This window comes from Oratosquilla oratoria, chromosome 25, assembly GCF_046742065.1.
Source record: "Oratosquilla oratoria isolate Oo_2021 chromosome 25, ASM4674206v1, whole genome shotgun sequence".
Classification (NCBI taxonomy): domain Eukaryota; kingdom Metazoa; phylum Arthropoda; class Malacostraca; order Stomatopoda; family Squillidae; genus Oratosquilla; species Oratosquilla oratoria.
Genome location: NC_134801.1, coordinates 32,205,443 through 32,232,942, shown reverse-complemented (window position 1 = coordinate 32,232,942; position 27,500 = coordinate 32,205,443). Strand labels below are relative to the sequence as shown.

At 40.6% G+C, this 27,500-nt stretch overlaps 1 protein-coding gene across 5 annotated transcripts in view; it reads right to left on the bottom strand.

Moving 5' to 3' along the window:
- MRP (Multidrug-Resistance like Protein 1) overlaps positions 1–27,500 on the bottom strand; it is a 160,893-nt gene that overhangs the window by 72,244 nt on the left and 61,149 nt on the right. For 3 of the 5 annotated variants that reach the window (XM_076208600.1, XM_076208598.1, XM_076208601.1), the window contains exons 14-16: positions 21,160–21,244; positions 9,241–9,440; positions 4,347–4,523 (exon numbers count right to left, since the gene is read on the bottom strand). In XM_076208600.1, coding sequence (XP_076064715.1) covers positions 4,347–4,523; positions 9,241–9,440; positions 21,160–21,244 — 462 coding nt within the window. Of the gene's footprint in view, positions 1–4,346; positions 4,524–9,240; positions 9,441–21,159; positions 21,245–24,044; positions 24,192–27,500 lie in introns of all 5 variants that reach the window. The other 2 variants (XM_076208602.1, XM_076208599.1) reach the window with 1 other exon arrangement.

Sequence of the window (27,500 nt, the reverse complement as noted above, 5' to 3'; positions counted from 1 at the left end):
TGTGGATGAACGCTCATACCTATCAACCACCACAGTTTAAGGTGAAGGAAATGCAGTACTTCCATGACAGGACCTGACAAAAGAAGCTGGCTTGCTCCCACTGTTTCGTTACTTGCCAACCCTCCTCCTCATCAACTTAAAGATAATGAGCTTGATTGTTTTCATTTAGTTGTTTAGCACTGAAAGGGGTGGGTATGTCCATGATTGTTTTTATTTAGTTGTTTAGCACTGAAAGGGGTGGGAATGTCCATAAGGATGTGTTGGCTTTGAGTGAAACTAAGCTGAAAGGGAAGGGTGAGTGTAAGTGGGAGGTTATCAGGAGTGAAGAGAGGGCGAGGGAGGGAAGGGGTGGCTATTCTAGTAAGTGAAGAGATAGGTAAATGTGTAGTGGAGTGGAAGGAGGTTTCCTCAAGGATAATGTGGATGAAGGTGAAACTGGGAAAGGAGATGTGGGTCTTTGTAAGTGCATATGGGCCTGGCAGTGAGAAGAGTGTAGAAGAAAGGGAGGCCTTTTGGATAGATTTAAATGAATGCATTGAGGATTTAGGGAGAAATATCAATGTAATAGTACTGGGAGACCTTAATGCTAGGGTAGGAAATGGTCCAATTGATGGAAATGTGGAGTTCCAGGAAAGAATCGTAGTAGAGAGTTGATGGTGGAAATGTGTCTAGAAAGAGAGTTGATGATAGCAAATACAGTGTTTCGGAAGAAAGTCAAGCATAAGTACACATGGGAGAGGGTGGTGGATGGAAGGGTGGTAGATAGAGCATTGATGGATTATGTAGTGGTAAATAGGATTATGATAGGAAGAGTTAAGGATGTACATTTGCTAAGGGGAGAGGGTGGGGAATATCAGATCATTTTTTGGTGGAAGGTAAGATGAGAGTGGAGGATAGATGGAGAAGGAGGAAAGGGACAAAAGGTAGGGAGGTGCTTAGAGTGAACTCTTTAAATGAAAAGGAAAAGAAGAGGGAGTACAAGAAGCTGAAGGAGGAGTGGGAGGGAGTGAAGGATAGAGTAGAGCTAGGTGTGGAGGAATGGGGATGGTTCAAGGAGGGAGTCACAAAGTGTGCAAAGATGGTGTGTGGAACAAGAAGGACAGGAGGAAATAGAAGGAAGGGTAGTGAATGGTGGGATGAGGAAACAAAAAAGGTTGTAGAAGAGAAGAAGAGAGCTTTCACAGATTGGTTACAAAATAGGATGAGGGAGTCATATGAGAGGTACAAAGAAAAGAAAAGAGAAGTAAAGCAAAAGGTAAAGGAGGCAAAGAGGAGAGCAGATGTGAAGTGGGGTAAGAGTATGACAGAAAATTTTGAAAGCAATAAAAAGATGTTTTGGAAAGAAATTAAGAGAGGAAGAGGAGGCGAATCAAGTAGAGAAGAAAAGGTAAAAGGTGCAGATGGAGAGATGATAATGGAAGAGAAGGCAGTAAGGGGAAGATGGGCAGAATATTTTAGGGAGTTGCTAAATGTGAAGGAGGATAGGGAGGGAAAGATAGTTGCAGTGGGAAATGCTAAGCAAATGACTGTGATGAGTGAGGAAAATGGAGGAGAAATAAGGAAGGATGAAGTGAAGGCAGTTGTTAAGATGATGAAAGCAGGTAAGGCACCTGGTCTGGATGGATGCCATGCAGAATGTCTGAAAAAGGGAGGTACAGTGATGGTGGACTGGCTGGTGAGGTTATTCAATGTTTGCTGGAGAGAGGGGAGAGTGTCGGAGGACTGGAGGAGTGCCTGTATAGTTCCAATTTACAAGGGAAAAGGGGACAAGTGTGAATGTAGTAGTTTCAGAGGGATTAGCTTGTAAAGTGTAGTTGGGAAGGCTTATGGGAGGATCTTCATTGAGAGGATTAGGAGAGGAACAGAGGGAGTAATTGGTGAGGAACAGTGTGGATTTAGGACAGGTAGAGGTTGTGTAGATCAGATATTTGTGGTAAGACAGATATGTGAGAAAGCTATGGGAGAGGGGAAGGATGTTTTTTGTGCTTTTATGGATCTGGAAAAGGCTTACGATAGGGTAGACAGAAAGGCATTGTGGGAGGTACTGCAGATATATAGGATAGGAGGAAAGCTTCTAGGAGCTGTCAAGAGTTTTTATGAGAGTAGTAGAGCTTGTGTCAGGATTAGAAATGGAGAGAGTGAGTGGTTTGAGGTAAAGGTGGGACTTCGTCAAGGATGCGTTATGTCGCTCTGGCTGTTCAACTTATACATGGATGGGGTACTGAGAGAGGTAAATGCAAGGGTAGTGGGTCAGGGATTGGAGATGGTTAAAGAAAATGGAGAAAAGTGGGAGGTGAGCCAGCTGTTGTTTGCTGATGACACTGCGCTTATGGCAGGATCGGAGGAGGGATTGAGGAAGTTGGTGACAAGGTTTGGGAGAGTATGTGATAGAAGAAAGCTAAAGATAAATGTGGGTAAAAGTAAGGTGATGAGATGTACAAGGGGTGAAAGTGGCAGTAGACTGGAAGTGAGCATTAAGGGAGAGCGACTGGAGGAAGTGGATAGTTTTAGATACTTGGGTGCAAATGTGGTAGGAAAAGGAGGAGTGAAGGTGGAGGTAGAATGTAGATTGAGAGAAGTGAGTAAATGCCTTGGTGGATTGAAGAGTGTAATGAGGAACAGACATTTGGGAATTGATGGTAAGAGGAGACTGTATGAAGGAGTGATTGTGCCAACAGCACTGCATGGGGCAGAAACATGGAATATAAGAGAGGAAGAGAGAAGGAGTTTGAATGTGTTTGAGATGAGGTGTCTGAGAAGTATGATGGGGGTTACTAGGCTAGAGTGAGAAATGAGGAGGTGAGAAGGAGAACAGGGGTGGAAAGGGAGTTGGGAGATAGGGTTGATGAAAGAGTATTAGGATGGTTTGGACACATGGAAAGAATGAGTAAAGAAAGACTAGTAAAAGAGGTATGGAAGGCAGATGTGGAGGGAGTGAACATGAGGGGACGTCCTAGGATGAGGTGGATGGATGGGGTGAAGGGGGCTTTGGGGAAGAGGGGAATGTCTGTTGAGGAAGGATGGGAGAGGACAGAAGACAGGGGTGAATGGAGAATGGTTGTATATGGATGATGTTGTGATGCATGAGGTGGAATGGGTGGGGGAGGTAGTATGTGTGAGCAAAATTTTGATGCAGCCCGAAGGGATTTCTCCCCGTCTTCTCCTTTTATGCATGGGGGGACAGAGAGGGGGGGGGGGTCACCAATTTAATGAAGCAGCCTTGCTGTGGATGTGCTGTGTCTTGCGACACTGCTTCTGACCCAGGGCAGTGGACAAGGTGCAGGGATGACCCGTCATCCAGGAGGTGCTAAGATAAGAGGGAAGGTGGAGGGGTGTGGAGTGTATTCAGGGATGGAATGGGTGGGAATGATTTTATGCCTTTTCCTTTTTGGCTACCTCCCTTGTAAGGGGAAAAAGCCTTGGTACATATGTATGTATGTAGCACTGAAAGGGGTGGGAATGTCCATAAGGTTAGTTTTTTTTTTCTTTTTCTTTATCTTTTTCCAGAAAGCACATGGTGTAATGCCATGGTGAATGAATGAAAAAGGAGGGGGTTAAAGACCAAATGAGTAATGGTTAATGAAGATTGTGGAATACAGAAGTAACTGGAGCAAACCCAACAGGAAGACATGAAACAAGGCTGATAAATGGGAAAGAAAGGGGGGGTGTAATATATACAGTAAGACTGTGAATGGATGAAGAGACAATGCCTAAAGGAATTCCGTACATCTACTCCACAGATAAAAATATATTGAGGGGAATCACTGTGGGGTGAAGTGTCTGTCATACACTAGGGTAGGCAAGATGTGCTTTGTTGCACTACATTTGATCAAAGGAGTGTGGTTAAAGCCAGACAACCTTTTATTCCTAAGGTATTAAGGAAAGAGGGGGTGTTATAAGTGGTTCTTTGGGTGTGGTACTTTGATATGGCCACCCCCTAGGCCTTCATTTATACATACCTTTCAGGTGAGGTTGTTAGCCTTCATTACCCAAAATTGCTTCTAGTATGCCTCTTAAGACATGCAGGGAATATATAGGTAGTATTCTTACTGACCTCAACCCCTGGCCTACCTATGGTGAAGGGAAAATGATGAAATGGGGTCACTGGAGTGGAAAAATTGAAAGATGATAGCAGAGAGATAATAGAGGTTAAAAGTTACTTAGCATTTCTTTATCAGTGGACATGATTAATCCCCAATCATAAAGGAATGCTAGGTGTTTCTGGGCCATAGGGGTGTCAATAGTTACTCAAGTATTGACTTCATAACACTCATGCAGTCAATACCCCACATGGGGAGTTAGTACCCTATCTGGGAATATGAAAATTATAAGAATCTATATCATACCTTTTCTCCAATTTCAGTCTTATCTCCTCCAGGTAACATTTCCAAGTCAGCTTGAAGAGCACAAGCCTGCACCACACTTGAGTATTTTTCCTTATCCAGGCTTTTGCCAAATAAAATATTGTCTTGCAGTGTGCAATTCTGGATCCATGCCTGCTGAGGCACATAGGCTACTGACCCCTGAAAATCCAACAACAATAAGTGACCAAAGAAACTTGTTCTGAAACACATATATTAGCATGAAAAACACTTACCTGTAATAAAATGAGTTCATGCAAAAATGGGGTGAACTGGGGCTTAACCACTTTGGTACGATGATGCCCACATAGGTGTCATGAGGCATAATTAGTACATGAGGATGCTGGCGTCGGCATCTTGATTATATATATATTTTTGCAGTTGTACATGAGTTACTCCTAGATTCTGTGAACTGGTTTGATCACATTTTCTGTGTTTATTATTACTTATTATTATTATTATTATTATTATTATTATTATTTGGGAGATTATTATTATTATTATTATCATTATTATTATTTGGGAGACCTTAATGCTAGGGTAGGAAATGAACCAATAGATAAAGTAGTTGTGAAGTGTGGAGTTCCAGGAAAGAATCGTAGTAGAGAGTTGATGATGGAGATGTGTCTCAAAAGAGAGTTGATGATAGCAAATACAGTGCTTAGGAAGAAAGTCAAGCATAAGTACACAGGGGAGAGGGTGGTGGATGGAAGGGTGTGAGACAGACCGTTAATGGACTATGTAGTGGCAAATAGGAGTAAAGTAGGAAGAGTTAAGGATGTATATATTCTAAGGGGAGAGAGTGGGGGAATATCAGATAATTTTCTGGTTGAAGGTGAGTTGAGAGTGGAGGATAGATGGAGAAAGAGGAAAAGGACATAAAGTAGGAAGGTGCTTAGTGAACTGCTTAAATGAGAAAGAAAAGGAAAAGGAGTACAAGAAGAAGCTGAGAGAGGCATGAGTGAAGGATAGAGTAGAGATAGGAGTGGAGGAGGAATGGGGATTCAAGGAGGGAGTCCCAAGGTGTGCAAAGATGGTGTGTGGAACAAGGAGGATGGGAGGAAATAGAAGGAAGGGTAGTGAGTGGTGGGATAAGGAAGCAAAGAAGGTTGTAGAAGAGAAGAAGCGAGCTTTCACAGATTGGTTACAAAATAGGACGAGAGAATTATATGAGAGGTACAAAGAAAAGAGAAGTAAAGCATAAGATAAAGGAAGCTAAGAGGAGAGAAGATGTGAAATGGGGTAAGAGTATGACAGAAAATTTTGAAAGTAATAAAAAGATGTTTTGGAAATAAATTAGGATAGGAAGAGGAGGCAAATCAGGTAGAGAAGAAAAGGTAAAAGGTGTAGATGGAGAGATGATAATGGAAGAGAAAGCAGTAAGAGGAAGATAGGCAGAGTATTTTAAGGAGTTGCTAAATGTGAAGGAGGATAGGGAGGGAAAGGTAGTTGCAGTGGGAAGCACTAAGAAAATAACCTTGATGAGTGAGGAAAATGGAGGAAAAATAAGGAAAGATGAGGTGAAGGCAGTTGTTAAGATGATGAGAGCAGGTAAGGCACCTGAGTTGGATGGATGTCATGCAGAATGTCTGAAAAAGTAGGTACAATGATGGTGGAATGGCTGGTGAGGTTGTTTACTGCATGTCTAAAAGAGGGTAGAGTGCCGGAGGACTGGTGGAGTGCCTGTACAGTTCTACTTTACAAGGGATAAGGGGACAAGTGTAAGTGTAGTAGTTTCAGAGGGATAAGTTTGTTAAGCATAATTGGGAAGGCTTATGGGAGGGTCTTGATTGAGAGGATTAGAAGAGGTACAGAGGCCGCTGCTCCATGGCTCAGTGGGCAAGGGGGTACAACTGGAACTATTGTTCTAGGTTCGAGTCCTTATCATATGAGAAGCAAACAAAGTCTGGTCTGACTAATAGGGCATAAGGTATTGAACAGAGGGAGTAATTGGTGAGGAACAGTGTGGGTTTAGGACAGGTAGGGGTTGTGAAGATCAGATCTTTGTGGTAAGACATATGTGAGAAAGCTATAGGAAAAGGTAAGGATGTTTTTTGTGCTTTTATGGATTTGGAAAAAAGGCTTATGACAGGGTAGACAGGAAGGCACTGTAGGATTTATTGCAGATATATGGGATAGGAGGAAAGCTTTTGAGAGTAGTCAAGAGTTTTTACAAGAATAGTAGATCTTGTGTTAGAATCAGATATGAAGAGTGAGTGGTTTGAGGTAAAGGTGGGACTTTGTTAGGGATGTGTTATGTTGCCTTGGCTGTTCAATTTATATATGAATGGGGTGGTGTGAGAGGTAAATGCAAGGGTTGGGTTGGGGATTGGAGATGGTTAAAGAAAATGGAGAAAAGTGGGAGATAAGCCAGTTGTTGTTTGCTGACGACACAACACTTGTAGCAGGATCAGAGGAGGGATTGAGGAAGTTGGTGACAGAGTTTGGGAGGGTGTGCAAAAGAAGGAAGTTGAAGATAAATGTGGGTAAAAGTAAGGTGATGGGATGTGCATGGGGAGAAAGTGGCAGCAGATTGGGAGTATTAAGAGAGAGAGAGAGAGAGTGGAGGAAGTAGATAGTTTTAGATACTTAGGTGTGAATGTGGCAGGAAAGGGAGTGGAGGTGGAGGTAGAATGTAGACTGAGAGAAGCAAGTAAATGCCTTGCAGTATTAAAAAGTGCAATGAGAAATAGACATTTGGGAATGGATGCTCATAGGGGAGATTGTATGAAGGAGTGACTGTGCTGACATTACTGTGTGGAGCAGAAACATGGAACATAAAAGAGAAGGAGTATGAATGTATTTACCTAGTAGTATTATACGGGAAGGGGAGCTATGATAAGAGTTACTAGGCTAGATAGAGTGAGAAACGAGGTGAGGAGGAGAATGGGGGTGGAAAGGAAGTTGGTAGATAGGGTTGATAAAAGAATATTGGGATAGTTTGGACACATGGAAAGAATGAGTGAAGAAAGATTAGTAAAAGTGGTGTGGAAGGCAGAGGTAGAAGGAGTGAACATGAGGGGGCAACCAATGAAGAAATGGATGGATGGGGTAAAAGGGGCATTGAGAAAGAGGGGAATGTCTGTGGAGGAAGGATGGGAGAGGACAGAAGATAGGGGTGAGTGGAGAATGGTTGTGTATGGATGGTGCTGTGAAGCATGAGGGAGAGTTGGTGGGGGTGGGGAATGGGGGGTGAGGGAGTATATATGAAAAATAAATTTATACAGCCTGAAGAGATTTCTGGCTACCCCCCCATGTAAGAGGGAAAAAGCCTTTGATATGGTATATATATGAAGAGATTTCTCCTTGTCTTCTCCATTTCTGCATGAGGGGATGAAGAGGGGAGTTGCCAATTTAATGACACAGCATTGCTGTGGATGTGCTGTGTCTTAAGACAATGCTTCTGACCCAGGGCAGTGGGCGAGATGCAGGGATGACCCATCATCCAGGAACCAAGAAAAGAAGGAGGGAGTGGGGTGGATAGGAGTGGAGTGTGTGGGGATGGAATGGGTGGGAGTGGTTCTTATGCTTTTGTTTTTTGGCTACCTTCCTTGTAAGGGAGAAAAAGCATTGGTATATGTATGTATATTTTTTTAACAAGTGACACATTTTCATTGTTCAGAGGGTGGCTATATCAAATAAAATACTGCTTTAATACTATGAAATATAATGGCTACATAGAGCACTAAAGAGCCATTGTAACAACATCCCTTTGAAACAAGAAATCATTCCTTTCTTAAAGTGTAGAACAATCAATAATTCAATCCACTGCCCCAGGTCTATTGCAGGAGACCCATAACCCCCTGGTAACTGGCAATGGCCTCAGATTTGGCCCACCTGTCACTCAAAGAAGATATGTTATGCTGTTCTCTGGATAGAGTGAGAGTGGGGCAGTGTAGAATGAGGTGTTCTGTTTATTCTTTGTAATGATTGCATATGGTATTGGCATCTGTGGACAGGCAAAGTGTGTGTTGGTACAACCTCATTACTGAGTGGTGGCATAAAAACAATCATGCTAATGTGACTGTTGAAGTGACTGTGGTTGAGTTAATGTTTGGGGGAATTTGGCAATGTACTAGGTTTGGGGGTCAGTCTTGGAGTTCTTGCTTTGTGATCTGAGTGTGTGCATTTTTGTATAAACATGTTCTGAGGTAATGATGGGAGAGTGTTGTAGATATATGGAAGGGTGCAGTGCCAGTTTTATGGGTGCTTGACCTCTGCAGGTAGTATTAAGCCATAAATATAGTGGAAGTGCTTAATTTAATTTAATTTTTAGGAATCTGTCCTTTAGGGCTACAGATAGTAGGGTGCCAAGTCCTATCCTCCATCTCTTTTTAGTCGCCTTTTATGACTCAAATGGGAACACTCAGTGGCAGTATTCTTTTGCACCTACCACAGGGTTTGGCTAAAATGGAAATATATATTCAGAGAAGTGGTACAGGAATGTATTATGAGTGGGGGAAAAGAGCATAATGGAGGAACAGTTGTCGTACAATAAAGTAGCATCATTTCTCCATGAGTAGATATTTCCTCTAACACAGACAAAATAATGCATGCCTCTGGTCCATAGGGGCACCCCATGTAGACCCTAAAGTATTGGCTGCATGCTACTTAGCAGATTTTCACCTTACAATAACATGCATCCAATACCCCAGACAGAGATAAGAATAGAGGTGAATGGGAGTGGAATGGAATTATGCCTTTTAACTTTGGCTACCCCCCTTGTAAGAGGGAAAAAGCCTTTGGTATATGTATGTGTGTATGTATGCATTTTTATGACCTTGAAATTCTATTTCCGAGCTCCAGTGCTGGAGTACAGTATAGAGCAATGGCACCAGGATCTCAAAACTAGGCAGTTCAGCACGTCTCCAAAAATTACCTTGACATTGACTCTTCCACTTGACTTTTCCATTTCACCGAGGATGGCAGAGCAAAGAGACGACTTTCCACTACCAACTGTTCCCACCACTGCTACCAGTGATCCATCCTTGACACGAACATTGATTCCATTCAGGATAGTTCGGTCATGCTTATCATGACCCCAAGCAAATGTTCCATTTTCAATGACAACAGGATCATCTGAGAACAAACAACAATGAGAAATATAAAAAGTAATATCACTAAATAAAAACCACTATTAGCATTAATGAAACAAGTTATCACCACTTCTGGAAAAAAAAAAATTATCTACAGGACAAATAATACTAAACTTCCTCTCTGGTACCAAGAATATGCACTTTTCAGTGGCAACAGTGAATAGGATGATGAACCCCTAGAAGCATAGCACCCCTGGAGAGGCACTGTCTACTTAATCAACATTCAGAGCAACTTGGAACACCTCACCTCCACCCAGAGGTGTGACTCTGAGGGGTTGGTACCTGGTCTCCAGAAATGACCCAATTTTCACTATTTCACAAGAACTTCCAATTCCTTCCATCCCATACTCTTTCATCTTTTCTATTAAAGGAAGTAGCTTATTGGTGCCAGCCCTTCCATATTTTATGCAAGCCAGCAACATTAAAGCAAACTATGGCTTTACATCATTTCCTGAGTGTACATGTTTCAAAAGGTAAAAATGTTTTTTTGGGCCTTTATGGATTTAAAGAAGGCTGATGACAGAAGAGAGGAGGGCACTGTGGGAGGTATTGCAGATATATGGAATAGGGGGAAAGCTGCTATGGGAAATCAAGAGCTTTTACATGAGCAGCAGAGTATGTGCTAGGGTTGGAAATGGTTAGAGTGAGTGGTTTGAGGTGGAAGTTGGGCTACCCCAGGAGTGTGTTATGTTGCTATAGTTATTATAGTTATTCAATATAGACATGGGTGGGGTGGTACAGTAAGTAGATATGAGGTTAATAACAGAGGATTGGTGATGATTAAGAGACTGGAGGAATGTGGGAGGTTACACAGATATTGTTTGCTGATGACACTGTACTTGTGGCTGGGTCAGAGCAGGTCTGAGACAGCTAGTGACAGAATTTAGGAAGGCATGTAATAGAAAGTTGAAAATAAATGTGGGTAAAAGTAAAGTGGTGAAATGTATATGAGGTGTGGGTGGTAACAAGCTGTAGTTTCAAAAGAGAAAGGTTAGATAAAATGAATAATAGCAAGAAATGGAGGAGTGGGGATGGAGTTAACTGCAGAGTGAGGGAAGCAAGTGAATGTCTTGGAGGAATGAAAAGTGTCATGAGGAATAGATATCTGGATGGATGTTAAGAGAAGACTGTATGAAGAGGTGATAGTATCTATGACACTGTATAGGGCAGAGACTTGGAATTTGAAGGAGGCAGAAAGGAGAATTTAAATGTGTTTGAGATGAAGTGTGAGAAGGTGGGTATTATGAGAATGGTTAGAGTAAGAAATAAGTGGTAAGAAGGAGAGCAAGGGTAGAAATAGGGATGGAAGATAGGGCAGATGAAAGAATACTGGGATGGTTCAGATACATGCATGGGCAGAATGAATGAAGAAAGACTGGCAAAAAGAGTGTGGAAGGCAGAGGTGGATGGAGTGAACCTGAGGGGTAGACCAAGAATGAGATGGATGGATGGGGTGAAAGAGGCTTTGAGTAAAAGGGAAATGTCTCTTGAGCAAGGAAAGGGGGAAGCAAGAGATGGGTATGAGTGTAAAATAGTTACAAATGGAAATTAGATTGATGTGATCCAAAGGGATTTCTATTCTTCTTTTCTATTTTCACATGAGGGTCAAGGAGGGAGAGTTGCTATGAATGGAAATGATTGATGGGTAGTGGTAGTAGGATGGGTGGGGGTGGGTGCATACCTTGACTTGACTATCTCCTTTGTATGGGGGAAGAAGTATACTGGTATATAGATTGATAGAAAAAAATCATCACACATATGCCCACATTTCTCCAATATAACAAAGGCAACTCTTGGCTCCATTCAGAATTCACCATTTGAGGTTACTTATATGGGGAAGACCAAGAATGAGGTGGATGCAAGAGGAATGTCTGCTAAATGAGGAAAGAGTACAAAAGATAGTATTGAAAAGAGAATGGTTGTAAATGGATGAGGAAATGAAGCAGTCCAAAGGGATGTTCTTGTCTACACTGTAGAATTCTCAAGTGGATAAGGAGGGGAGGGAGTGTCACCTTGTAATGAAGTAGTGGTGGGGGTACACCAAATCTGGCTGTTGGGCTCTGCTATGGAAATGTTGTGTCTTGCTGTATTGCCTTTGGCCTGAGCAGTGTGGTGGGGGACACTCTCCACTAAGAGAGAAAGGATAACAAACAGGTTTCTGGATGGGTGTGAGATGGGTGCAGAGTTGTATGTTTTGACTAAGCCACCCCTCTTATTAGGCAAAAAACAGCCTTTTGATATATGTATGTATCTACGGAACATCTATACCTCTCCCAATTCATTCTCTCTCTCTCTCTCTCTCTTTTGCTAATAATTTGTTTAGTGATAAATTTCTAATTGTTGTAGCTATTCTTTTCATGGTTCCAACAATATTTTCTTCCCTTTCTAGCTACATTAAAAGAACACCAATAGAACATCTATACATTCATACACACACATATACCAAGGGCTTCTACCCCCTTACATGGTATGTAGCCAAGGCCAAAAGGCACAATTTTACTCCTACCCATTTCATCCCCACCCACTCCACTCCCATTCACCTCTTTTCTTGGCTCTTCTTGGATGATGGGTTGCTGGATCTCATCCATTGCCGTGGGTCAGAAGCAATGAAGCAAGACACAACACATACACAGCAAGGCCACTCTATTTAATGGGCAACCTCCCCCTGTCCCCTCATGCAGAAAAAGAGAAGACAGAGAAATCCCTTTGGGTTGCATCAAAACATCATTTACATACATAACCACTCCCTAACTCCCCCCATTCCCCACCCATTCCCTTCCATGCACCAAAGCATCATCTATACACATTCTCCACTCACCCCTATCTTGTCTTCTCTCTTCCTTCCTCAACACAGACATCCCTCTCTTTCTCAACACCACTTTTACACCATCTATCCATCTCATCTTCAGTTGCTCCCTTCTGTTTACTCCATCCACCTCTGCCTTCCACACTTTTACTAATTTTTCTTCATTCTTGCCATGTGTCCAAATCATCTCAATACTTCATCAACCCTATCTCCTAACTCCTTTTCCACCCCCAATCTCCTCTTCACCTCCTCATTTCTCATCTATCTAGCCTTCCAAGCAACAAACTGGAAGCAAGTATTAAGGGAGAGAGGCTGGGGGAAGTAGATAGCTTTAGACACTTGAGGGTACATGTGGTGGGGATGGGAGAAGTGGAGGTTGAGGTAGAATGTAGATTGAGAGAAGCAAGTAAATGCCTTGGGGGATTAAAAAGTGTAATGAGAAATAGACATTTGGAAATGGACGCTAAGAGGAGATTGTATGAAGGGGTGATTATGCCAACAGCACTGTATGGGGTAGAAACATGGAACATAAAAGAGGAAAGTTTAAATTTGTTTGAGATGAAATGTCTGAGAAGTATGGAATGGGTTACAAGGCTGGATAGAACATTTACACAAAGAAGCTAAAATAAAAATGTCACAACTGTTTTAACAAGTGTCTATCAATTAAAAAATGCAAATAACTAGGTTTAACAGCAGTGATGATAGTATTGCTCCTTGTGGGGATTCCCTTGTAGTCTTGGTCTCTGATACATGGTTGTTCTAAGATACTCTGTATTCTCTGTCAGTTTGTGAACCCAGTGTATACCTTCTTGAACTTGTGAGCAGGTGGTCATGAGTTTGATTCCCGACAGCCCTAGCCAGGTGGGGAGGCAACCCAATGTGGGCCTAAAAGACATAGCAGCTTTGCTGCAACTGACAGGGCTTTGCCCTACCAGGGGTTTATCACTTCCCATTGTGTGGGAGTGGGATGGTAAGTTGGCAGTGAATTCTTGTCACTGTTAAGCATTTCCAAACCATCCTAACCATGGAAAGAATGTGTGAAGAAAGATTAGTAAAAGAAGTGTGGAAGGCAGAGGTGGAAGGAGTGAATATGAGGGGGCATTCTAGGATGAGATGGATAGATAGGGTGAAAGGGGCATTACAAAAGAGAGGAATGTCTGTGGAGGAAGGACGGGAGAGGACAGAAGATAGGGGTGAATGGAGAGGGGTTGTGTATAGATGAGGCTGTGATGCATGAGGGGGAGTGGGTGGGGGATGGGGGGTGAGGAAGTATGTATAAGAAAAAATTTGACTCAGCCCGAAGGGATTTCTCCCCGTCTTCTCCTTTTCTGCATGAGGGGACAGAGAGGGGGGAAGAGGGGGGGGTCACCAAATTTATGAAGCAGCCTTGCTGTGGGATGTGCCTCTGACCCAGGGCAGTGGACAGGATGCAGGGATGACCCATCATCCAGGAGGTGCCAAGATAAGAGGGAGGGAGGAAGGTGGAAGGGAGTGGAATATATAGGAAATGGAATGGGTGGGAGTGGTTTCTATGCCTTTTTCTTTTTGGCTACCCCCCGTGTAGGGGGAAAAAGCCTTTGGTATATGTATGTATATATGTTAAGCATTTCTATATGACAGGATATATTTACAGACAGGGTCATTAGCTTTGTACACAGTGGTAGCAGAAAGTTTGGGCACAAAATCACAGGCACCCAAATGTTTTGCTAAACTCAAAACACATGAAAAATACCCATTTCTGATCAAACTCTGCTATTTTTCAATGCTAGCATCTGTACAGTCAAACCTCAGTTTTTTAACTTCTCTGGAGTCAAAGAAATTGGTTTTCAAATTAAAAATTTGAGCAGGAAATACCTCTGTTTTTTAAACAAAATTTCAATTCTCGAACGACGTTGACATGTAGCCACTGATGAAACGTAAACAGTTCTCTGTTGACCGCCGAGCTGAATAGTTGCGCTGTGCTTTCATTATCAATTTTATTGCAATATCCTGAGTAGTGTTAATCTTATTGATAATGTATGGAACCAAGTGAATATTAGAACCATGAATTCAGCATGTCGGAAACTTTGGCCAGGCGGTATATCAGAGAGAGACCTTGAGGGGTTTGAAACTGCTGGATCTGCTGCTGCTGTCAAGGACAATGGTATTGTTGAAGAGATTGTTTCTATGGGAAAAAGTATGGGCTTGGAGGTCGACAGTGAAGATACTGAAGAGCTGGTGGAAGACCACAATACTGAGCTTACCACTGAAGAGCTTGTATACCTTCAAAATGAACAGCAAAAGAAATTGGCTGAGGAGCAGTCTTCTGAGGAGGAGGAAATAATTGAAGATATGCCAAGTTCTTTAATCAAAGAAATTTGTGCTAAATGGGGTGATGTTCAAAATTTTGAAGAAAAAAAAAAAAAAAAAAAAAAAAAAAACACACACCCAGACTTTGTGGTAGCACATAGACCAGTAAATCTTTTCAATGACAATGTCATGTCATATTTCAGAAATTTTTTACAGCACAGGCTAAAACAACAAACATTGGAAAGGTTTTTAGTGAAAGAAAAAAGGAAAGAAACCCAAGAGAAAGATTTACCTGAGCCAAAGAGAAGAGAAGAAACACCCAAACAAGAATCACCAAAAGTTTTTATGGAAGGGGATTTCCCTTCCAAACAATATCTCGCCCTTTCCCTCCCTCATTTGCATCCACCTATTCCATCACATCACAGCCAAAAGGATACAGTACATACTAATAACTGTACAGTATTGCTTTGTCATTAAATTTACTTACGTTTTTTGTTTGATTTACACTTTTATGTTTTATTTATCATATGATATATAAAGTGTAAGTGGGTAAATAAGCATTCATCTGGTGCTTGGGAATGAATTAATCTCTTTTACTTTATTTGTAATGGGAAAATATGATTCAGTTTTCGAACAATTCAGTTTTAGAACAGATTGTTGGAATGAATTATGTTCGAAAACCGAGATTTGACTGTACTGTCATCTAGACAAAACAATACACACCAATTGGCAACTCTATTTAGTCACTCGCAGGACCAAGTGGTGTCAGTTTGTAAAAATCTCTCACATGGACTAGTTAATTTTTTGCAGTTGTCTCTGTTTTTATGCCTCAATATCTCTATAATGGGAAGTGGTAAAGAGCTGGGAAGAGACACAATTCTTGCTATCATAACCCTCTATAAGGAGGATTATAAGTGTAAAGATATAGTCACTCATGTGGGAACTGGAGTGCAGCAAGTGCAAAAGTGGACCAAGAAATTTCAAGACGAAGCAGGTGAAGCCATTCCTACCCCCAAGCCTCGCTCTGGTCGGCCAAGGAAGATATCAAATTATACTTCTAAGGTTATTAGGAGGCACTTGGATAAAGATCCATCACTCACAGCTCAAAAACTGAAGGAAAATAACCCTACACTGATGTAGGACATGTCTGTAAGATGTATTTCTGATCATTTAGCCAAAGATTTACAATATTGTAGTTGTTGTGCTAAGGTTCTTCTCCTCTTAAGTGCAAAAGACATATGTGATCACATAGCTTTTTCCAAGAAATATAAGGTTTGGACCCTAGATGAATGAGAATAAGTATTGTGGAGTGATGAGTCAATGGTTGTGGTGTTGTTGGGCTGTAGGTCGAAGTGTGTGAGGTGCCCTTGGGGCTCCGAACCTAATGACCCATGCTGAACAGCTGAAGTGGTGAAACATGCACCAAGTGTTATGGTGTGGGGGTGCTTTCTGTTTGATGGAGTTGACAATTTAGTGTTTCTTGAACAAAATGAGAATGTAAATCAGCACAGTTATTTCGAGCTATTGTGATAACCTGCATGAAAGTTTTGAAAAGTGTAACACTTGCTGGTTTATGCAGGACTGAGCTCCTGCTCACTCAGCTCAGTCTATTACCCAGTGGTTTGAGGACTGTGGTGTAGATTACTTCAAAAAGTGGCCTAGGAATTCACCAAACATAATTCCCCTACAGCATGTGTGACATAAAAAGAGCAAAATCCTAGAAAGCGGTGAATACACATCAACAAAAGGAATGAATATGTAAAAATATGCTGGGAAGAAAAAAGAAACTATGAAAAAGATATAACAGAAAAATGTAAGCATCACCCAAAACTATTGTATAGATATGTGAATGGCAAATTGATGAATAAGCAAGAAATAGAGAAACTACACCAGGGGAACATGGAATACACAGAAGCTATAGAAATGGCTGAGGTCACGAGTAAACATTTCAAGTCTGTTTTCACTAGAGAAAATGTATCACTTGGATGAAGGGTGATACATTTGTAAGGGGGAAAAAGCCATTAGTATATGGATGTATGTATGTTATTATTATTTCTCTGTTTATCATTACTTGCTTATTTATTATTATTTGGCAATTATTATTTACTATTTACCTGTTTATTTATTATTTAACTTTGCCTATTTATTTCTTACTTATTTTTATTTATTTAAGTGGCCTTGCTGTGGATGTGCTGTGTCTTGCGACACTGCTTCTGACCCAGGGCAGTGGACAAGGTGCAGGGATGACCCGTCATCCAGGAGGTGCTAAGATGGGAGGGAGGGTGGAGGGGTGTGGAGTGTTTTCAGGGATGGAATGGGTGGGAATGATTTTATGCCTTTTCCTTTTTGGCTACCTCCCTAGTAAGGGGGAAAAAGCCTTGGTATATGTATGTATCATTATCTATATTATTACATACATACATACATATACCAAGGCTTTTTTCCCCCCTTACAAGGGAGGTAGCCAAAAAGAAAAAGGCATAAAACCATTTCCACCCATTCCATCCCTAAATACACTACACCCCCCTCCACCCTCCCTCTTATCTTAGCACCTCCTGGATGATGGGTCATCCCTGCATCTTGTTCACTGCCCTGGGTCAGAAGCAGTGTCGCAAGACACAGCACATCCACAGCAAGACTGCTTCATTTAATCGGCGACCCCTCTCTCTGTCCCCCCCATGCAGAAAAGGAGAAGACGGGGAGAAATCTCTTCGGGCTGCATCAAATTTTTCTCACACATGCTACCTCACCCCCCATTCCCCCAACCATTTCACCTCATGCATCACAGCATCATCCATATACAACCATTCTCCATTCACCCGTCTTCTGTCCTCTCCCATCCTTCCTCAACAGACATTCCCCTCTTCCCCAAAGCCACCTTCATCCCATCCATCCACCTCATCCTAGGACGCCCCCTCATGTTCACTCCCTCCACATCTGCCTTCCATAACTCTTTTATTAGTCTTTCTTCACTCATTCTTTCCATGTGTCCAATCCATCCATACTCTTTCATCAATCCTATCTCCTAACTCCCTAACAACCCATGTTCTCCTCCTCACCTCCTCATTTCTCACTATATCCAGCCTAGTAACACCCATCATACTTCTCAGAAATCTCATCTCAAACACATTCAAACTCTTTCTCTCTTCCTCTCTTATGTTCCATGTTTCTGCCCCATACAGTGCTGTTGGCACAATCACTCCTTCATACAGTCTCCTCTTAGCATCCATTCCCAAATGTCCATTCCTCATTACACTTTTTAATCCACCAAGGCATTTACTCACTTCTCTCAATCTACATTCTACCTCCACCTTCACTCCACCCTTTTCCTGCCACATTTGCACCCAAGTATCTAAAACTATCCACTTCCTCCAGTCACTCTCTCTTAATGCTCACTTCCAGTATGCTGCCATTTTCACCCCTTGTACATCTCATCACCTTACTTTTACCCACATTTATCTTCACCTTTCTTCTTTCACACACTCTCCCAAACTCTGTCACCAACTTCCTCAGTCCCTCCTCTGATCCTGCTACAGGTGCAGTGTCGTCCACAAACAACAGCTGGCTCACCTCCCACTTTTCTCCATTTTCTTTAAACATCTCCAATCCCTGACCCACTACCCTTGCATTTACCTCTCTCACTACCCCATCCATGTATAAGTTGAACAGCCAGGGTGACATAACACATCCCTGAAGAAGTCCCACCTTTACCTCGAATCACTCACTTTCTCCATTTCTAATGCTGACACAAGCTCTACTACTCTCGTAAAAACTCTTGACAGTTCCTAGAAGCTTTCCTCCTATCCCATATATCCTCAAAACCTCCCACAATGCCTTCCTGTCTACCCTGTCATAAGCCTTTTCCAGATCCATAAAAGCCTAAAAAACATTCTTACCTTTTCCTATAGCTTTCTCACATATCTGTCTTACCACAAAAATCTGATCTACACAACCTCTACCTGTCCTAAATCCACACTGTTCCTCACCAATTACTCCCTCTCTTCCTCTCCTAATCCTCACAATCAAGATTCTCCCATAAGCCTTCCCAACTACACTTAACAAGCTAATCCCTCTGAAACTACTACATTCATACTTGTCCCCTTTTCCCTTGTAAATGGAACTATACAGGCATTCATCCAGTCCTCCGACACTCTACCCTCTCTCCAGCAAACATTAAATAATCTCACCAGCCACTCCACCATCACTGTACTTCCTTTTTTTTTTAGACATTCTGCATGGCATCCATCCAGACCAGGTGCACTTACTTGCTCTCATCATCTTAACAACTGCCTTCACTTCATCCTTCCTTATTTCTCCTCCATTTTCCTCACTCATCACTCTCATTTTCTTAGCACTTCCCACTGCAACTATCTTTCCCTCCCTATCCTCCTTCACATTTAGCAACTCCCTAAAATACTCTGCCCATCTTCCCCTTACTGTCTTCTCTTCCATCATCATCTCTCCATCTGCACCTTTTACCTTTTCTTCTCTACTTGATTTGCCTCCTCTTCCTCTCTTAATTTCTTTCCAAAACATCTTTTTATTACTTTCAAGATTTTCTGTCATACTCCTACCCAATTTCACATCTGTTCTCCTCTTTGCCTCCTTTACCTTTTGCTTTACTTTTCTTTTCTTTTCTTTGTACCTCTCATATGACTCCCTCGTCCTATTTTGTAACCAATCTGTGAAAGCTCGCTTCTTCTCTTCTACAACCTTCTTTGTTTCTTTATCTCACCATTCACTACCCTTCCTTCTATTTCCTCCTGTCCTTCTTGTTCCACACACCATCTTTGCACACTTCGTGACTGCCTCCTTGAACCATCCCCATTCCTCCTCCACTCCTAGCTCTACTCTATCCTTCTTGTACTCCTTCTCCTTTTCCTTTTCATTTAAAGAGTTCACTCTAAGCACCTCCCTACCTTTTGTCCTTTTCCTCTTTCTCCATCTATCCTCCACTCTCATCTTACCTTCCACCAAAAAATGATCTGATATTCCCCCACTCTCTCCCCTTAGTACATGTACATCCTTAACTCTTCCTATTATACTCCTATCTACCACTACATAGTCCATTATACGCTCTATCTACCACCCTTCCATCCACCACCCTCTCTCATGTGTACTTATGCTTGACTTTCTTCCATACATACATACATACATATACCAAGGCTTTTTTCCCCTTACCAGGGAGGTAGCCAAAAAGGACAAGGCATAAAATCATTCCCACCCATTCCATCCCCGAAAACACTCCACACCCCTCCACTTTCTTCCAAAACACTGTATTTGCTATCATCAACTCTCTTTCTAGACATCTCCACCATCAGCTCTCCACTACGATTCTTTCCTGGAACTCCATATTTCCCAACCACTCTGTCAATTGGTTCATTTCCTACCCTAGCATTAAGGTCTCCCAGTACTACTACATTGACGTTTCTCCCTAATCCCTCTATGCACTCATTTAAATCTATCCAAAAAGCCTCCTTTTCTTCTACACTCTTCTCACTACCAGGCCCATATGCACTTACAAAAACCCACATCTCCTTTCCCAGTTTCACCTTCATCCACATTATCCTTGAGGAAACCTCCTTCCACTCCACTGCACATTTACCTATCTCTTCACTTACTAGTATAGCCACCCCTTCTCTCCCTCTCCCTTTCTTCACTCCTGAGAACCTCCCAATTACACTCCAAAACTCACACTCGCCCTTCCCTCTCAACTTAGTTTCACTCAAAGCCAACACATCCATCTTTCTTCTCACAAACATACTACCTATCTCTTCCCTTTTACTCTCATCTGTACCACATCCATGCACATTAAAAGGCCCAAACCTGGGGGAAGAGGGGAATGTCTGTTGAGGAAGGACAGGAGAGGACAGAAGACGGGTGAATGGAGAATGGTTGTATATGGATGATGTTGTGATGAATGAGGTGGAATGGGTGGGGGGGATGGGGGGTGAGGTAGTATGTGTGAGCAAATTTTGACGCAGCCCGAAGGGATTTCTCCCCATCTTCTCCTTTATCATGGGGAGACGGAGAGGGGGGGGGGTCGCCGATTTAATGAAGCGGCCTTGCTGTGGATGTGCTGTGTCTTGCGACACTGCTTCTGACCCAGGGCAGTGGACAAGGTGCAGGGATGACCCGTCATCCAGGGGGTGCTAAGATGAGATGGAGGGTGGAGGGGTGTGGAGTGTATTCAGGGATGAAATGGGTGGGAATGATTTTATGCCTTTTCCTTTTTGGCTACCTCCCTTGTAAGGGGGAAAAAGCCTTGGTATATGTATGTACTCCCCAACACTTAGAAAAACTGGCAAGATGCACCCGGCATATTTGGAGAAGGTCATCAAGCTTAAAGGAAAATCACTTTGCAAATAATGTACATCACAAACTGTTTAAATGTCTTTAAATATCTATTTAAATGTCACAATTGTTTACATTCTTCTCTCATCAATTTTCACCCAAATTTTCTGCTACCACTGTACATTTATGGCAGGTGGTGTCTTCTTGTTAAAGCTATCCATACATAACCCTTTTCCACTATTTTGTACTAGCTAGAAAATCTTAAGTTTACCATATTGAAATTAAGTATATGAATTACATAATAGAGACTTACTCTCAACTGCATCACTAGACACTGCATTGGGGTCCAGTTCCTCTGCATTCATGAATTTGTTCATTCTCTTCAGAGATACACTTGCCTATGAGGATTTTTAACAAGATATTAATCACAAAATGTAGATATTGTTCTTAAAAGTATTTTCCATATATCAATTAATGTGCTGTAATAACCTTAGATTACTTTGTTAATACTGATGATGATTTAACAGAATTTAAACGCAGTTGTAAAAAAGCATTACCCTCTGAATTATCATCAACATTAGGAATAAAAAAAAGGACTAACAATTTACTAATAAGTGAAAGGACAGATCAAACATAACTCCTCTGACATTCTACATTAAACACAGACACTGTCGATGATTGTGTTAAACACGTAATTCATATGAAACTACCGTACAAACACAAATTATCAAAGAAAACATCTATATACTGTACATTCCCCATTTCATGGACTAAAACAAGTTTGAATCATACATAAATAATCCCAAATTTTACTGATGCAATACATAACAGCCACATACTGGTAATATGTCTACATATTTTTCTTATAATATCTTATTATGCACACACACACACATATATCAAGCAGTTATTTGCTGAATCACAAAAAGAACTTTAACCCAGAGTTATGCCAAGCAGTAAAAATGAGACCATAAAAGTACTCTAATACTTTCAGAAGACAAGAAACAAAGACAGTAACTTCTTCAATAAAAAAAAGTGTATAAGAAACAATTACTAATAATGAAGCATAACTAGTAGAGAAGAAAAATAGTAACACTGTGGGGTCTTTGTGTACAAATATAATCCATTCTGGAGGCCTATACATTAACTGAATCATCTATGTGAATCTATTCCAGGGCCCACACCTCACATAGAAACATAAAAATGGAAAATATAAAAAAAAATCAAACAGTAAATACAGTCTGCTTGTGGTTCCTAGGTTGAATTTCATTCATTATATGATTTTAATTTTCATCAGAAAAGACATTCATTATTCAATTTGTTTGTGTAACAATTTATTTGTACATGGGACCCCATTGTACTATACAGTACCTCAGTGATACTGATGTGAAAATAGCAATATTACTGAAGTCAAGCCAATATTGCAGAGGTTAGTTTGAGTAAAACATCAAGACACAATGTGGTTAGAAAGCAATACAAAATAAGCAGTAAGATCCTTCAGAAAAGAAAATACAGTAAAAATTCTCCTATCTGAACTTCCAATAATTGAATACTAATGCCATAAAAACTGCTGGATAAAATGTTGAATATCAACAATACTGTGTATCATGAAAATTCTTGAAAAATGTAATTCAAATCAATATCAACTCTGTGCATGTGTCATGGGGCATGTCACTTCATAAACACGCTGACACTATTCACCATGGTTTCTCCAAGAAATGCCCTATGGAACCACCCATTCTATTCCAAGCAGCCTTTGGTAGGATTAGTTCACATGCCTCAGCTATGAGTTCTGTGGACATCTCCACCAAGATTTGTTTCTTATGGAGACAACTGTGAGAGGAATCAACATCAGGGAAGTGTGATACGTGCCCACAGAGCTGGCACTAGTGTTCATTTGATACAAAGTTATTCCAGCAAAATCCTATGATTCTCAAAAGACACTTGACACCAAGAACACAGAGATACCTCTGCAAGTCAGTATCCAAGTGTCCATGTCTCGCAGCTACACAGTAAGACTGGAAGCACAAACATCTTGAAGATTCCTCCTGCATAAATATCAATAACATTGTATATTCTGGTTGAATGAATCTAAAACACCATGGACCATAGGTAGCTAGATATGCCTGCAGCTACCCCCACTCTCAGAAGGGGATCCCCCATTACTGCTCTCACCACTGCCTGGTCTGCTCACCTGAGAGAGATCTACTATATCCAATCTAACCTTCCTGAGCTCCACCAATGAACAGCCCAATGGAGGTCTATCCTGAGCCTAGCTTGACAAACTTGTGCCCCATTTGTACTACCCTGGATGCCTTAATGGATGTGATAGGGGCAGTTTGCAAGCCTTCCCTCACTAGAAATGCTTTATCTGGATACCATATACATAAATACAGGGATTTGTCCTCCCACACTTGTACCCAATACAGACCCAGAGAAAGGGGGACAAGCTTCTATAATCCAGCAAACCCAGGGGTCATGGGAGAGTATATACTTCCACCACCTTGACACAGAGCTGTGGACCATGTGGTATAATGTCAGGCCAGGTGATGGCTACTTGGCTCAGGGCATGTTGGATTCAAAGGTTCAAGTCAGCTCAGTCATTTTGCCTCTGGCCTGATTCAGGGACTATGAGGGTCAAAAAGAGGTTTGACTGCTGCAGGCTGTTACCACTTTATGCTGCCATATTTAATGTATTTTTTTTAAGTAGCCAAGGCAGGGGAAAGCATCATGATCAGGATTTTTACACAATCAGAATAATGGTTACATCAGTTCAGATATAAGGAAGTTTACTGTATACTTATCCTACTGGATATAATTGAAAACATCTGCATCCACTTCAGCTACATGCTTTGCAAAGTTTAACAAAAACCATTATTATGCATTCATTATAGAAGCTTCTTTTACAACAACTTGTACTATTCATTCCCAGAGAATTTCAGCAGAATACGAATACTTTATTTATCATCTAAGATATCTATATTCAAATGAATGATGTTTCTTCACAGCCACTCATAATAATAATATATGTAAGAATACCCATGTTTAATTATCTAAACTATGAAGAGTAGGGTACTGTATACAAGATTACAGTTTTCATCTGTCTTCTGTGATGAAAACCATCTACATCCAATGTTTTCAAACATTGTATTGTATTCCACATCTATCCTCTAAAACCACAGTATGACCAACATTTACCTGTACAATATTACTGATGAGCATTGGCAACATTGAAATTGGGAATCGTAGCAAATTAAAGAGAGAGATGGACACAAATGCTGTACGTGCATCAAGGATATTGTCTGGTGATACACTGACAAAGACCGCAAATGATGCCAAAGAAACCTGAAATGATCCAAGGAATGCTATATATTTTATGCATCTAAGTTTCCCAAACATGATAAGGCTGTTCATTACCTATACATTACTGCACAACAGGCAAAGAAAGTAGGAATAGCAATAGTATAATATGCCATTTTTGCCTTGTTTTGATTATTAACTGGGCCAGGCATATTTATCTGTGCTTCATAACCAGTTCTCATATGAAAGCAATGACACATCAATGAGTGTCATCTGGAACCAAACAGTACATGAAAAACGTAATCCTCACTTGCTCCTTACATAAACTTGCTCCTCACATAATTCTGTCCACGAAACTTAAAAGAGCTCTAAATAAGATACTTTCAAGAACTGATAACATGATCATGGAAATGTGCCATATGCATTTTAAAACAACAACTGACAGTCAGAGTCTACCCAGACCTCATTATATAATGGCAGATTAGAAAAGTACAGTGACATAATAGATGATGATGATGTTGATCTGCATCAGTGACAAGTCATAACCTTAGAACAAGGGAGGAAACTTGCCTTCGCACACTAGAGCAAAAGTTCTCACACTAACACTCTCTCTCTCTCTCTCACATACACACACATGCACTACATTAATAAGACCAAAACTTGAGTACGCAGCAACACTATGGACACCCAGTACCAAAAAGAATATAAAAAAATTAGAAAGAATACAAAGAGCAACAACAAAACTAGCACCAACTCTTTCCGAACTGACATATGAGCAAAGACTGTCCAAACTAGAATGTCCAACTTTGGAACAAAGAAGGGAAAGAGGAGACTTGCTGATTATCTATAGAATAATGACTTAATGGTAAAACAAGACACAAAAAGAAACTAAAAAAAGGATAGTTACAGAAGAGATCTGAAAAGGAACAGCTTACCACACAGAGTGATAGATACCTGGAACAAATTAGACAACGAAACAGTGTGTGCAAACACTATTCAAGATTTTAAGAAAAAACTTGATGCTGAGATAAAAAGACGGGTCACCAGCATAGCTCTCTTCCTGTATAATACAACTAGGTAAATACAACTAGGTAAACAGGAAATAGTGATACTATGCCAAGGGAATACAGAATACACAGAAGATACAGAAATGGTGGAAGTCATTAGCAAACACTTCAAGTCGGTTTTCACTAGAGAAAAAATGCAACATCAGGATGAAGGGAGAGAAGTGAAATCTCCCCATAAGGGAAACAAGAGTAACACGGTAATAAATAATGGATCAAATAATGAACCTTGATGTCAGGAAATCACACAGCCCAGATGGAATAGTAAATTGGATATTAATAGAATATAAAGAACTAACAGACAAAATATATAACATAATAAGTTGCTCACTCAAAGAAGGAAAAATACCAGAGGACTGGAAAAATTATGATATTGTACCAATTTATAAAGGAGGAAATAAGGAAGACCCAACAAATCACAGACTGGTTTCCTTCACAAGCATGGTAGCTAAATTTGTGAAAAAGTTATAAAAAGTAGATGGATAAAACATCTGGAGGAAAACAAGATCCGAAATCTGAGACAATTTGGATTTAGACAGGGAAGATCATGTACCACAAATTTGATCTGTTTTTACTCAAGACTACTAGACAATACAAGGGATGGATGGGCTGATTGTGTGTTCCTAGATCTACAAAAAGCTTTTGATAAAGTCCCTCACAAAAAACTATTAAGAAAACTGGAAACCATAGAAGGGATACAAGGTAAACTACTGAAATGGATGGAGGACTTTTTGCATGGAAGAAAAATTAGAGTAGTGCTCAGAGATAAAAGTTCTACTTGGGATGAGGTAATTAGTAGAGTTCCACAAGGATTAGTATTGGTTCCAACAATGTTTGCTATCTATGTGAGTGACATGGACGAGGGTGTGGAATGTTACATGAACTTCTTTGCAGATGATGCAAAACTATTAAAAAAAGTGAGTACTGAAACAGACTGTGACTCACTACAGAGAGATCTGAACAGGGTCTGGGAATGGAGTCAGAAGTGGAAAGTAGACTTCAACATAAAGAAATATAGCATAATGGAATTTGAAAAAAAAAAAAAAAAAAAAAAAAAACTGGAGGCTGATCATCACAAAAAATATGTCCCCTGACAAGCATATAAACAAAATTGTTGGCAAAACCTACAACTTGCTAAGATCAATAAAAGTGGCTTTTACTTACTTGGATGAAGAAATAGTAAAGAAAATATTAGTCACACTGATAAGGCCTAAATTGGAGTATGCAACAACACTATGGTCACCCAGTACTAAAAAGAATATAAAGAAAATTGAGAGAATCCAGAGAGCAACTATGAAGATGGCCCCAACACTATCAAAAATGTCATATGAAGAAAGATTGTCAAAACTAGAACTACTGACTCTGGAACAAAGAAGAGAAAGAGGTGACTTGTTGACCATCTACAGAATTATGAAAGGTGTAGAAGTCCTTGATAGAGACAACTTACTAAATTGGGATAAGAGAAACACAAGAGGACATGGAAAGAAACTCAAAAAGGACAGTTATAGAAGAGACATGAAAAAACAGCTTTCCCCACAGAGTGGTGGATGTATGGAACATACTAGATGAAACAATAGTGTGTGCAAAAACAATACAAGAATTTAAGAGCAAATTAGATATGGCGAGATACAGAGACAGGACACCATGAGCATAGCTCCCCTTCCCGTAAGATATAACTAAGTGAATACACATGACTTGCATGATGCAGTGGAGAGACTAAAAGCATTATGTCAGCCAACTTTGATAGAAGAGAAAGAGGTGATATGATTACAGTATTGAGACCACTAAAAGGGATAAACTACAATGACAGAAGAGATCTCTTGATTAAGGATAGGAGGTTTTAAAGAGGTCATGAGAACAAACTAAAAAAGACAATGTCTAAAGGATGTGAAGAAATACAACTTTCTATACAGATTATAAACTCTTGAAATACCCTAGAAGATAATATAGCTCAAACTGAAATCATACATGAATTTCAACCTAGGTATGATAATTAATTGGAAAATAAAGAAGTTGGACCTACACATGAATTTCAAACCATATATGATCCCTGGAAAGACATGCACACACCAGACTGCAGACAAAGCTGCAGAAATACTACAACCATACCTTGATACACTCAATACCTGCTTCACTACATATAGACTCAAAATAGCCCCAAACAAATCTACAGGCACACTTCTCACCAATTGGACAACAGAACACAAATACATACCACACATCTATTTCAACAACATTCTCATACCACACACAAATATACCCAAGATTCTTGGCATAACATATGATACAT